General features: G+C 41.5%; 1 protein-coding gene across 1 annotated transcript; it reads right to left on the bottom strand.

The window, feature by feature from the left end:
- Positions 1-8082: 8082 nt before the first annotated feature.
- Positions 8083-13239, bottom strand: LOC128741341 (MPN domain-containing protein CG4751). The gene is made up of 7 exons (XM_053837102.1): positions 13031-13239; positions 12862-12969; positions 12536-12785; positions 12373-12475; positions 11895-12313; positions 10163-11662; positions 8083-10102 (listed from the first exon to the last, which is right to left on the bottom strand). The coding sequence occupies exons 1-7, from the start codon at positions 13100-13102 to the stop codon at positions 8361-8363; spliced, it is 4194 nt and encodes a 1397-aa protein (XP_053693077.1). The 5' UTR covers positions 13103-13239; the 3' UTR covers positions 8083-8360.
- Positions 13240-13588: the final 349 nt, after the last annotated feature.

Here is a 13588-nt window from a genome sequence, read left to right as displayed (position 1 = left end):
GCCGCAAACTACGCGCATTCACTCGAAACTGCGCTGCCGGAAGAGGACGAGCTGGACGAAGCCCCTCTCGAGGACTGTTGGAACACTATCTAAACAGCCATCAGCAGTGTAGCGGAGAGCTCCATCGGGCATGTGGCCCGACCCGGATCAGCGGAACGATTGGTTTGACGATGAATGTAGGAGGGTGATGGATGAGGAGAACGCTGCGCGGGCGGCCAAGATGCGCAGTGCCACACGTCAGAACGTGGAAAGACACAAACAGAAGAAGATGCAGCGAAACCAAATCTTTCGGGAGAAAAAGCGCAACCTGGAAGAGCAGGAATATGCAGAGTTGGAGCGGCTGCATCGTTCTCAGGAAACGCGAAAGTTCTACCAGAAACTGAACGGAGCCCGCAAAGGCTTTGTGCCGCGAGCCGAAATGTGTCGGGATAAGACTGGCAGTATTCTGACGGACGATCGTGAGGTGACGGATAGGTGGAAGCAGCACTTCGACGAACACCTGAATGGCGCCCAAGCGGAAAACCATGGCGGCGGGGAAAGCGATTTCGACGGTGCAACAAACGGGGAAAAGGTGCCAACCCCAACGATAGGCGAAGTTAAGGAGGCCATCATGCAGCTAAGGAACAACAAGTCAGCTGGAAAAGATGGTATCGGAGCGGAGCTTATTAAAATGGTATTAAAATGGGACCAGAAAAGCTGGTCGTTTGTCTACACCGACTAATTGTTAGAATTTGGGATACGAAACAGCTACCGGAGGAGTGGAAAGATGGGGTTATCTGCCCGATCTACAAAAAGGGCGACAAGTTGGACTGTGAGAACTATCGAGCGATCACCGTTCTCAATGCCGCTTATAAAGTGCTGTCCCAAATCATATTCCGCCGTCTATCACCAATTGCGAATAGATTTGTGGGAACTTATCAAGCCGGCTTCGTCGAAGGTCGGTCTACAACGGATCAAATATTTACACTGCGGCAAATCCTCCAAAAGGGCCATGAATAGAGTTCCCACGCATCATTTATTCGTTGACTTCAAAGCCGCATATGATACCATCGACCGGAAAGACCTATGGAAAATCATGGACGAGAACAGCTTCCCCAGGAAGCTCATCAAACTGATTAAATCTACGATGGATGGTACGCAGTGCTGTGTTCGGATTTCGGGTGGATTGTCAAGTTCATTCGAATCACACAGAGGGCTTCGTCAAGGTGATGGTCTTTCATGCCTGCTGTTCAACATAGCGCTACAAGGTGTTATGAACCGAGCGGATATCAACACGCGGGGCACGATATTCAACAAATCTAGTCAATTCGTCTGCTTTGCCGATGACATGGATATTATCGGCAGAACATCTGTGGCGGTGGCTGAACAGTACACCAGACTAAAGCGCGAAGCAGAAAAGATTGGGTTAAAGATAAATACGTCTAAAACAAAGTACATGCTGGCCAGCGGAACCGAGGCCGAACGACACCGCTTGGGCAGTAGTATATTGATTGACGGCGATGAGTTTGAGGTAGTCGATGAATTTGTCTACCTTGGCTCACTGGTAACGGCGGACAATGATACCAGCCGTGAGATTCGGAGGCGTATTATCAGCGGAAGTCGTGCTTACTATGGCCTCCACAAGCAATTGCGGTCGAGCAGACTAAGTCCCCGTACAAAGTGCACCCTGTACAAGACGCTTATTAGACCGGTTGTTCTCTGCGGGCATGAAACATGGACAATGCTCGAGGAGGACCTGCGAGTGCTCGGAGTTTTCGAACGACGAGTGCTAAGAACGATCTTCGGCGGCGTACAGGAGAACGGAGTATGGAGGCGGAGGATGAACCATGAACTCGCACAGCTCTATGGCGAACCCAGTATCCAGAAGGTGGCTAAAGCTGGACGGATGCGATGGGCAGGGCATGTTGCAATAATGCCGGGCAACTACCCTGCAAAGATGGTGTTCGCCCAGGACCGAAGCGAGCAAGATGGTTAGACCAGGTGGAGCGAGATCTGGCGGAGAGTACTCGGTGTCCGAGGAATTGGAGAGCGGTAGCCCTCAACCGAGTTACATGGAGAAATTTTGTTCAACAGGCTTTGTGATCGTTTATTGTTTATTTATTTCGTCAACCGATGTAGACTACTATAATGCATATACAGTTTCTTATATAGAAGTCTTATAATTAGATGGTGATTAAAAAGTGTTCTTATTCCTTTGTTTCGTTATCTACGCGTTATGATTACGTATTGAATTAAAGTGATGTTTAAGTCTATGCCGAGACATTGTAAAGTCAATGGTTTCGCAGTATTGATTGTACGCTGCCATCATACGATTTAGTGGACCGAATTTTGCATAATTAGTACGATAATGGCTTATGGCAAATAAATTTCGATTACGATGTTGCCGGGTAGGTGTATAAAAGTTCAGTTTTGATAAAAGTGTTGCTGAGTCAATACGGTGCGAAACGATATCGTTTACAAATGAGACCATTGCAAAAATACGACGCTCTTTTAATGATTGTATATTTATAAGCATGCATTCAAGCCATTTCAGGAGCCCTGGCTCAATTCCAATTTTTTGCAATTTGAAAAGCAGCATTGGTATGTCAATGCGATCAAATGCCTTGCTAAAGTCCGTATAGAGTGCTTCTACACGGTTTCCATTATCCATGGCATTCAGTGAGTGGTTTATGAATTCCAGTAAATTTGTCGTAGTCGAACGTCCTTTGAAGAAACCGTGTTGCATTTCTGTAATTCTGTTTTTAATTTGAAAAAATAGTTTTTCATTGATAATAGCTTCGAAAAGTTTTGGAATGCAAGAGATAATGGCAATACCACGATAATTACGTACGTCAGATTTCCGGCCCGATTTAAAGATAGGCACCAAAAATGAGCTTTTCCATATTTTTGGAAAGATTCCGGATTTTAGTGATAAGTTAAAAAGCCAAAACAGAGGAGCAGTGAACTCTATTGCAAGATTTTTTATGAATACTGGAGGGATTCCGTCAGGCCCAGGACCTTTTGAGGCATCCACATTTTTCAAAGCCTGCAAAATATCCTGAGCCTGAAGTTGGTTAACGCCAATATCCATTGAAGAATCCGGAAAAAATGCAAAATAGTCGCGATCGCGATCTTCTTCAGAAAATGTTGTATAGATTTCTTGAAAAAATTTTGCAAAAAGCTTACAAATATTTTCCTAGCTATCCCCAACATTTTCATCAAGATGCATTATGGATGGAAAATTGTCAGATTTTAGTTTAGTTTTCACGTCTTAGGACGGCAAGCCACCTAAGTAAGTAAGTAAGTAAGTAAGTAAGTATGGCTTATTATGTGGCATAACATAAGTAAAGTAAACAATACGTGCTATTGAGAAGCCAACATGCGATTCTCCGACAAATACGGAATATCCGTAAAAGTGGTCAACGAGCGAAAATTGTTCTTTGAGTTTGGAATTATGTTCATTCAACCTCGAATTGAACTATGTGAAAAAGGAATATAAATTCAGCGGTTTATGACTCAACCGGGCCATTATGAAATGCATTAAAAGATCCGACATTAAATGATTAAATTTGATGATCAAGAGCATCGAACTGCTTATCACGTTGACAAAAGCAACAAAGTTTTCGTAGCCTGTTCGCTCTTACAAGAAGCCCCATTCTGAATTGTCCAGGAAATGGTGAAAACAAAAGCAATAACACTTCTCTATCACTTTTTCTCAGGCAAAACCCATAAAAATATTAGATACCGTCAACGCGGATTTCGGAATGGCCATGGCTAACTACGATGGTTAGATTTCTGTAAAAAATTTCGCAGAAGTGCACAATATTTGGTGAAGAGCTTATACAAAAGTTGATATATTTGCTATTAGATTTGTAAGTATAGTAATTGTTACCGAAAGTTCAGTTTACTATACCACGTCTATCAAATTACACTAGCAAAATTCTTAATTTCAACAAACTTGCGAAATAACCTCGTTTATTTGTCAGCGAACATTTGCCGTATTCCGAAATGTTTTATATCAAACCTTTTTCAAATTGCAGCGCGGACTTCAACATGAATTTTCACTTATTGTTCACTTTGACGGCAAATCCTAATTTTCCAGTGAACGTTTTGGCGGCCATGTCCAGTCGCGAGCGGCCTATTTAGTTGAGGGTTGCTGATATTCCATTTCATTTTGAACTGTTACAAATTAAAAAAAAACTTGCATTTCCAGTGACCAATTTCAGGTAAGCTTTGAATTTTCTCCCAGTAAACCATCCAATGGCCAAATTGTGTCACAAATAGTCGAAATATACTTCTAGTGTAGTCAAATTACACTCAAAATATTCACGATATATTCTGAATTTTTCGGAAGACCACCTTATGGCTTTCTAAGGTCGCTTATTTATTACTTTTTTTTAATTCGTATCAATTACCCGACTTTAATTACTTCAAAAATATTTTACCAATTTTAACCCACTTTACCAATACGAAAATTTCAACGGATATTCCGGAATATCCAGCAGGCCAATCCGTAACTTTGAGGTTTCCGTATATCATTTAGAGAGTCAACTGTTATATGCCCTACAACTTATTAAAAGACACCACGGTCATATCTGTTCAAAATCGCTCAAAATTCGAGTTTAGCCCCAATTAACTCAATATCCATATGCTACGTGTATTTGTTATACGCGGAAAACCGCGTTATAGAAATATCATGGTACCCGCGCTATAGAAATCCGCGTTCTACAAATCCGTGTTATACAAATCTCTACTGTATATGATTTTCATAGTTAGTTTCCTATGAATAACCAAATTCTTTTCCAAAAATTATTTCATACGAAACGTATGATTTTCATAGCAGTCGTAAGAAATTCATACGGACTAACTTTAAATACCATTCACCATACGTTCAAATTTCATACGAAGATGTTATGGGTTTTCGTTGCCAACTTTAATGCGAAAAAAATCATACGACACTCTTATGAAATGAGCGTATACCGGCTGCTCATAAAAGATGGCGTGCGAACGAAAGCTGCTAGCAGATCTGGAGGTTCCAGCTGAAGCATTGGCATTGTTTTCAGGTAATTCAAATATAAAATAGGGTCTTTTTCTAATTCCCGTCGTAATAAGGAAAGCCATTCTAATTTTTATCATTTGCTGGATGGATTTAGTAAATACTCCAAAAGTTCTTGTACTGATTTGACTAAAACACACTTACCTTCCGATCCGTGAACTTTGAAATCACTGAAAAGCGACTATTAAAGCATATTATTGAAATTACGCAACTGACTTTATTACTAAAATTCGTCGTAAAATCCGTCCAACAAAATTTTTCATCGTCCGAACTAAAAATCACAACAATGTTTACGAAGCTAACGCGCATGTATGTGTGTAGGACGGCATGACAAATGTTATTCTACAAAATTTCTGCAGGTCAGGCAAGTTTTTCTGGCTGTAGAATAACGACAATGCCTTGCGTGAGTTATTTTCATTTATGAATGACGGAAATTAGCACGATTAGTCGACATTGCCTTCTTCGTCGCACGAAAAAACGTAGGAAATTTGGCTGGTAGGACTTCTTTAATGATAAAAAGCATTTAAATAGATCTCAGCTCACTTTGATTGATTGCGTATGATAGACAACTAACTAAAATATTAGGGAATAACTAGTTTTGCATTGTGTGTCATAAAAATGCTGATATTTTTAATAATTTGTGTTGGATAGGACGGGAATAGGCAATTACGACGATGTAGCAACATACCCTAACGTTTAAAACTTGACAGTTTTGCATCGTTTCGACAAATTCTATCGTTTCAGATTGTGGTGTAGACACAACGGCGTTGATCACCTGGCCAAAGGACGTAATCATTCAAGCGATATCGTGTGTGGACGTCGATTGGAAGTTCGACGTCATTTAGCAGTAGATATCCAAAAATCGTGAGCGGAACGTAAGCATAACAAGAAATCCGGTAAATGTCACATATTCATTTTATGTTTTTGAATTCCAGAATTTGAATAAAGTTATAACATCCAACACGGTTCCGATAACCCAGCAGAACGAAATGGAATTAACTGTTTCTCATGTTCATCAGCAAGAAAGCGAAAGTGAAGTATTAGAAATGGAAGCAGAAGCAATAGAATCATTCGGAACTGAGACTAGTGACGGTGAGGCAGCAGCGGACGTCGAAAATGTAAGTAACAACACAAACGTAACACAAACGCGCTTTAATTATTTTTTCCTTGCACAGACCAGCAGTTCAGTATTGACTCCGGACGGGTTGAAAGCCAGGCTGAAGCAGTCTGTCTTTGGCACAAAGCTACTCCAAAAGGCCGCTGTTCTAAAGCTATCTTCCGAAGGTCAGAAGTTTGTAACTGACATGGTGGCAAAGTACCACATCGCTAGTGGACGGAAAACTTCGGCACAGCAACTTGCGAAATATGCGGCTGTAATTGTAAACCTATTCCGCAAGGAAGAAAAGGTATCTACTGTTGATAATATCACGGCTACAATAATTATTAACTTTATTTAAAACAGGACACGTATTACGTAACCAGAAAGGGCAATCCGGGTGGCAAGCTGTACAGCCGAATCAACTATAGGTTAGCCTGTGGTATAAGATAAGGCTGAACCTACACAATTGTGTAGGTTGCTAAATTCAGCAAATATTTATTGCAATGTGTAGAATATATTGGTTTTGTTATCTTGAGATAATTTTTTTTTATCTAGATCCAGAAACCAAAAATATTATAACTAAAACCCTCCGTGCTTAAAGGGATATAAATATATTGATTATACTGATGTGGCGTATCTATGTTCTTTAATAATCTAAGGCACACGCCTTACTGGAAATGGAAACCCTTTTGGTCTTTTGATTTTCAGATGTTTTTCTCGGTTTTCGAAAAGTTGGCATCCTTGAGATGATTTCCGTTTTATATTCAAAATTAAATCAACCAACGTTGAACGTTTGTTTAGCAGTGAACACTTATTTTTTCGTTTTGTTCTTTTTTTTTGTAAGGTAAGTGGTGCATCATCGCTAAGAAAAATTATTGTTAATTGCAAGGAAAATTGTAATAAGAGCAATAAACTTAATATTTTACATTTTTCAATTTTCTGCAGATGGAAAATGGATACTGGAGCTGGCGAGGCAGCCATCGAGGACGGGGGCCGAACGGCGCACCGCTGGCGCTGGCCTAATAACCGTCCTCGGCAAAACGTGCCACCGCCAGGTGAGGAATAATTTAGCTACACTATACAGCAAGTACAATATTAGCAATTGGTGTGGGCCTTACAGCTATAGCAAATGTTACAAATTTTCGCCAGAATCGAGGAAGCGTTGCAGCAACGCTCGGTGATGGTATACAGTAGTTGCCAATTCCGGCTGCTGGCATTACAGCCGGAACCGGCTGCTAACAAGCCGCCGGTTCAAGGCGAACCACTGTAAATAATATATACGAGGCATTACTGCTAAACGCCTTTTAAGACAGTGAAGAAATATAAAAAAATAATTTTTTATTAGCTGCTATTGAATCATTATTGAATGAGACTATTTAATGGTTACGATTAGTACCTTCTTACTAATGACTCATAAAACAAATTGGCAATTTAATGACTAACGATTTTCTACCGAAATATGTGGTTCAGAAGGACCTTTCACATAACTAGTTTCTGAAGCAGATTGGAAAACTGCAGTAATGACTGAAATTAACCAGATCAAAGAATTTGGTTTCATTGCTTGACAATATGCTTCATATGCTTGACGATACCTAATTCAATTAAATAAACAAAAATAAGATTGACTAAGATTGCTGTGCGAAAAACTTGACGTCTTGACAGTAAAGTTTGTGAAAACACTTATCTATTTATTGCAAAAATAGCAGAAATAATTGTTAAAAATGAGTAATTGTGTTAAGACGAATACCTGCATTTGCATTCCATGATTTACCAAACGCGAGAGTTACCCGAGACTACAAAGCGGTAAAAAAGCAAATCGTAATGTTCACCTGAATTCTTGATCCAATATTCTCTATAATCTGGGCAATTATATCTCAATATTTTCTTCAATTGAGAGATTGATACTGTGATCACACTCAATACAATGCTGTATTTTCTAATACTTCCATTATAATTGCTATATAGGTGAAATATCAGTAAAATTTTGGCTGGCTACTGTCGAGAACTGTAAATCTAAAAGAATCAGATCAGCCAAATTTAAAAAAAAAGCAACCTTTAGGTACCTTTTGCCAAAGGAATATTGGAACATACCTAATTAGGAAAACCGATTTTCAATGGCTTTCGTCTGGCTCTTAAATAGAAATAAAAATATTTTGCCGATCACAAACAAATTGGAAAACTGGGAAACATTCAGTGAGTCAACTGACCTGTAGCCGTCCTGACAGTCTATTGATCCATGCTGTCGGATGACAATTTCGACATCTTGCTGGGTGGGGCAGCAACGAGATCAGCTATTGATGAGAATTCCATGCGTTTTTTATACGGAGGTAAGATCTGTGATGACGATCCGGATGAGCCTGTCGGCTGAGTAGACATGTCCACCGGTGGTGTTTGGGGTGTTTTACGAGATAAATCGGCCGCGCCCAGCGGTGAGGATGCAGCAAGTGGCACGCTAGATACAGCTAAATCGACGGCACTGAAGTTGTATTTCGGTCCGAGAGAAGGACTGTCGCGGCTAGCGGACTTGGTTGGCGTAGATCGAGCGCCAGGAGAGGCTGCGATAGGAGGCGGAGTTTCAATTTTGCTTGATGATGATGTGGACGAGGATGATGATTTCGGTGGTTTCATCATCATTGAATTGAACGCTTCTTGCTGAAGTTTCAATAAACTTGCGGAGGGTGCAAGGTACATATTGTTTGCTTCCAGAGTGGCCTTGGCGAGCGGATCTGGGATTTCGAATTTGTCCGACTGAAAGAGTGATGACATTTCCGGCAGTTTAACAGATGAGAAATTCGGAAACATTGAGAGATAATCGAGACTTTGCTTAGCGGCTGCTGCAGCAGCAGCGGTTGAAGTTGTGCTTGAGCTAGCGGAAGACGTCGGTGCAGAACTCACAGCACCGAAAAGCATGCTTAAATCTGAGGCTACTTTACCCTGTCCATATAATAGAGCATTCATGTCAGCCGCTCCAGCACCACTAACAGCCGACGTGAAAAGGCTGTTCAACATTTCTGCAGGATTGGATGCAGCGTTAGTGGTGCTATTGCGATCAATGCCTGAGTTCTTATTTTTGTCTGATTTACTGCTCGATTTACCAGATGCCCGTTGGACTGGTTCAAACAGTGCTGACAAATTGCTAGCCGAAAGATAGGGGTTCATAGCAGCGGCCGCAGCTGCTGCTGCCGCGGCGGCGGCATTCGCATTATCTCGTTCCCTTTCACGCTCGCGTTCGCGTTCGCGCTCCCGCTCGCGTTCTCTTTCCTTTTCACGTTCACGTTCCTCTTTGGCAGCGGCACTACGGCTGGATTTGCTGCTGCCTTCACCTGCACCAACGTTAGATCCAATACCAGAAGTTCCTTGCAGGAAGGCAGCAAAATCTAACGTATTGTTCGACAAGGATTGCGCTTTCAGCAGAACCTGGATGTCGTCTAAATTTCCTGAATTAAGGATCTGCTGAATCTCCGGAACCTTTTGTGACTGATCGGCTAGTAAATTTATATCAGCTGCGGTGGGCATTGGTGGCAAGTAAGAATCCGTGGAGAAAATAGTGCGCAATTTTGAAATCAAATCACTAGCCGAATCCTTCTTGTTGCCACCGCTCGGGGCACTGTTGCTATTGTTGTTGCTGTTGTTACTACTATTGATGTTATTGTTAGCTGATCCACCGGAGGATCCCTTCGAGGATGGTTTTTTGATAATGGATATTTCACTTCCAAGACTGCCCAGCGCTTGCGCTTGTTGGAGCAACATTTGTGAATACTCGGGAGACTTCATCAAATCGGCAAGCTTGTTTTGATCTGCTTTGCTCATAAAATCGGCATAGTCCATCAGAGATTGATGCTGCTGTTGTTGCTGTTGCTGTAAAAGGTTCTGTTGAGCTTGCTGAAGTTGCTGTTGAACAGATTGCTGCTGCTGTTGAGATTTCGATCTAGATTTACTAGATGAGCGACTTGATTTTCCGCTAGTTCCTATGGGACAAGAATGAATAATCAGTCATTTTTAAACCAATATATTTTACAGTGATTTACCTGTTGTACCGCCTGAACCCATGCCGCCCATAGATCCGGATCCAGAAGCAGCCTGTCCCGAAAGACCAGTCATGCCGGCTAACGGGTTAGCATACTGTGACTGCATGAGTAAACTGAGATTTCCTTTTTCGAGCTGCTGCATGAACTCCTTCATATTGGGAATAGCAGGTAGTCCAGAAGAATTAGCAGCAGCAGCTGCATTTGAGGATGATGCTGATGCCGTGCTAGACGTCATTGTCGTCGAACCGGTGGTAACGGTTGATGTTTGACCGGATTTAGATGAAATGCTACGATTCAGACTGTGCAAGAGGGTCTCATTTATTTGCGAATTAGATATCCCTGATGCAGCTGCTACCTGTGCCAAAGCGTTCAAAGCCGAAAGGCCGTACTCATCGCGTTTGGTGTTTTGAAATAGAGAGGCGTAATCTTGCGAGAGCAAATTGGATGGTATTGAACCACCTAGAGAGTTGAACGTTGCAGCATATAAATCATGAATATTGGAGGCATTTCCTCCCATATTTCCGATCAAAGAGCTCAACGTTGGACTATTGCGATTACCAGTTCCGAGGATATCACCAATTGACAGCTTTCCTGGACTGGGAGCTGGTGAGTTACGAGTACGACTACGACATGACGAAGTGTCGGATTTCGCCGGTGAAGGGCTTGCTCGTACTGGAATTTCAAACTTGGCCGGGCTCGCTGAGTTTGACGGGATTGTAATAGGACTGTCCCTTGGAGATGTGTTAGTTGTGATTGATCCTCCATGATTGTTATTAACGTTGTTGTTGCTGTTATTGTTGTTGTTGTGACCTACAACAGTATTGTTCTGGTTGAGATTCGGCGGCAAAACGACTAAAGAACTAGACAAGGGCGAAGGAGTCATGTTTAAGCCGGAAGGTCGCTTCAATTGTGCCTGTAGGCTTGGTATTGCTAATGAAGAAGCCTTTGGATCATCATCTTTAAGGGAGATAACGTCTGAATCGCCCATTTCAGAGACCCCGTCAAAATCGTCATCGTTTTTAGCCTCCATGGTCATACTCGCGTCGTCTGCGTTGGTTAAATTCACAACCATTGGGGCAGAAATCGGTTCCGGTAGTTTGGGTATGTTTATTGGGACTGCTGACGGTGGCGGCGGTTCGGGAATTACCATAATTTCTTCATGATCCAGTCCAAGTAATTCACGGATCCAATTCCAAAAGTGGCCATTGGTCGAGTCCAGTGGAAATTTAGACACCAAAGTTTTTTTCAACTTTTCTATATAAGTAATTTCATTCTTGTAAATGGCTTGGAAGTTGATCAGTTCTCGTTTAAATTGCTTATAGTAGTCGACAGTCAACATCATTTCCTCCTTTATGTCTTCCGAAAGAGTTTCATCCGGCACTAAACTATACGACATAAGCATCGGACGTCCATATTCAGCCGGACGATTTTCTGGTGGGGGAAGAACCCAAAACGACATAATGCTAGATTCCATTGTAAGATTGTCGTCGTTGTATGGAGCTGAAGAAAAAAGAAGGATGAGTGAATTTTGTTCCGAAATATTGCCGTTTCTACAAGTTCTGCCCCCCGTATTGAACACAGATAAAACTTAAACTTTACGCTGGTCATTATCCAACCAATTTTTACAACACAAAAAAGTATATTTCCCACACATTTTGTAATGTTTCGTAGAGGAAAAATTGATTATTATTAACGTTGCTCTTGCGTAACAAGGCATTGCTGAAGTACTTACAGCAAATAAATCCCACGCACGGTGTGTAGGATGCCTCCGTTGGTCCCCTCAGCTTGATTTGGTACTCCAGCTGTGCATCACAGTCTCGCAGTGTCGGTTGCACCGGAAACCTTGGATGCGAATGATACCAGCCGACCAGGTGAAGATTTTTCTTGACCATCAGTTTTTGAATTTGAAGCTCACACATCGCCGCCTTGTCTCGATCAAAGCGTGAGTTACGACATGGGAATGCATGAGTGATGGACAGATTGTGTGCGTTAATATCCCACGTTCCACCGAGATAGCCGCAGACTTCGTTGTTCGTCAGGTGACAGTGAAAGTCCATCAATAGAACCGTTGAAGTACTAACAGAAACCAGAAATGGTTGCATTTTACCGATTGAACCAAACGGAATCGACTCGATTAACGTGTTGGCGTCACTGGAAATAATTGCACATGTTAAGTCCGATTTCAATGAGCATGCAAAAATAAAACTTACTGAAGAATATTTCGGTTACTGACTGTGTTGTGCTGAACAACATTTCGGCGGACCGGTGGAGGTTCCATTACTGTTTTATCTTCTTCAATTTCTTCAATCAAGTCTGTAAACATAAAGAATTCAGAAATAATTAGGGTCTTACAAGGCAAATAATATTGCCAACCTTCATTCGGAACTATGTCATCCTTGTGGTCTTTCTCTTTCAATAACTGCTTCCGGTGATAAGCTGCTTTGTAAGCATCTAGTTTTCGCCCTTTGTACTTGACTGAGGCCCAACCGCATCCGGATTTTTTGTCCGGATTAATGATCCGCTTGCAATAGATAGCCCAAGCACTAGGAGAGCAGAAGATAGTTTCGGTTTCGTGTGATTTAATTTTCCCATCCGGAAGCAAGTCGCCGATAAACTTTTGACCCTAAAGGTGGGAAACCAAAGAAAATGCTCTTGTCTAAATAAACATTTCCGATATTGAAAATAGCACTGCCACTTACCAAATATTCAATGCTCATCGCTGCTTTTCCAGGTTGAAGAATATTTGATCCCAGCAGCATTTGCAGGGTGATTGTTTTTCCCGGAAAATATCCCGTTTTATCGCCATCCTACAAAACAAAAACACTCAATGATTCAACTGAAATCAGCGACGGCAGCCATAACACAAACATCATCAATAAACTCATCGGTAATGTCACTCTCGTCATGATGCGACTCTTCTTCGCTAGCTTTTGTGGACATTTTCAAGACGGTTTGTGGCCTCGAATCATTCAAAAACACGTCAATTTTAGTAAAACTTGATTGCAGACAAAGCTATTTCATTGGGTAACCACTATTTGTTGGATTAACGTAGGTAATTACTTAGGAATTCACTATCTGAAAATCACAAACGCGGCTAAAGCCCAACCCGTTACAGCGATCGTGACATTTTACATTTTCGCTTTTTCTTTTTGAGTACTTTACTCTTCATTCAACTTCTTCTCCTCGATGAGGAATTTCCCAACAAAGCAAATGACAAAAAATATTTGAAACCGAAACGATGAAACGGATAGAAACCGGACTGCAGACACAGTAAAAAAATCAAAAGGTTGTTATGCAAGTTATGTTTGTGCATTCGTTTATGTTTAAATTCATTGCAAATTGCATCAAAAATGCGAAATGCAATAAACATGCAGACAGTAAGTAGAATAAATATAAATGCCACTGTCGCTGCAGTGCTCGTGGTAA

Source organism: Sabethes cyaneus, chromosome 3 (genome assembly GCF_943734655.1).
Source record: "Sabethes cyaneus chromosome 3, idSabCyanKW18_F2, whole genome shotgun sequence".
Classification (NCBI taxonomy): domain Eukaryota; kingdom Metazoa; phylum Arthropoda; class Insecta; order Diptera; family Culicidae; genus Sabethes; species Sabethes cyaneus.
The sequence above is the reverse complement of the archived record's forward strand: the minus strand, read 5'-3'. Positions and strand labels throughout refer to the sequence as shown.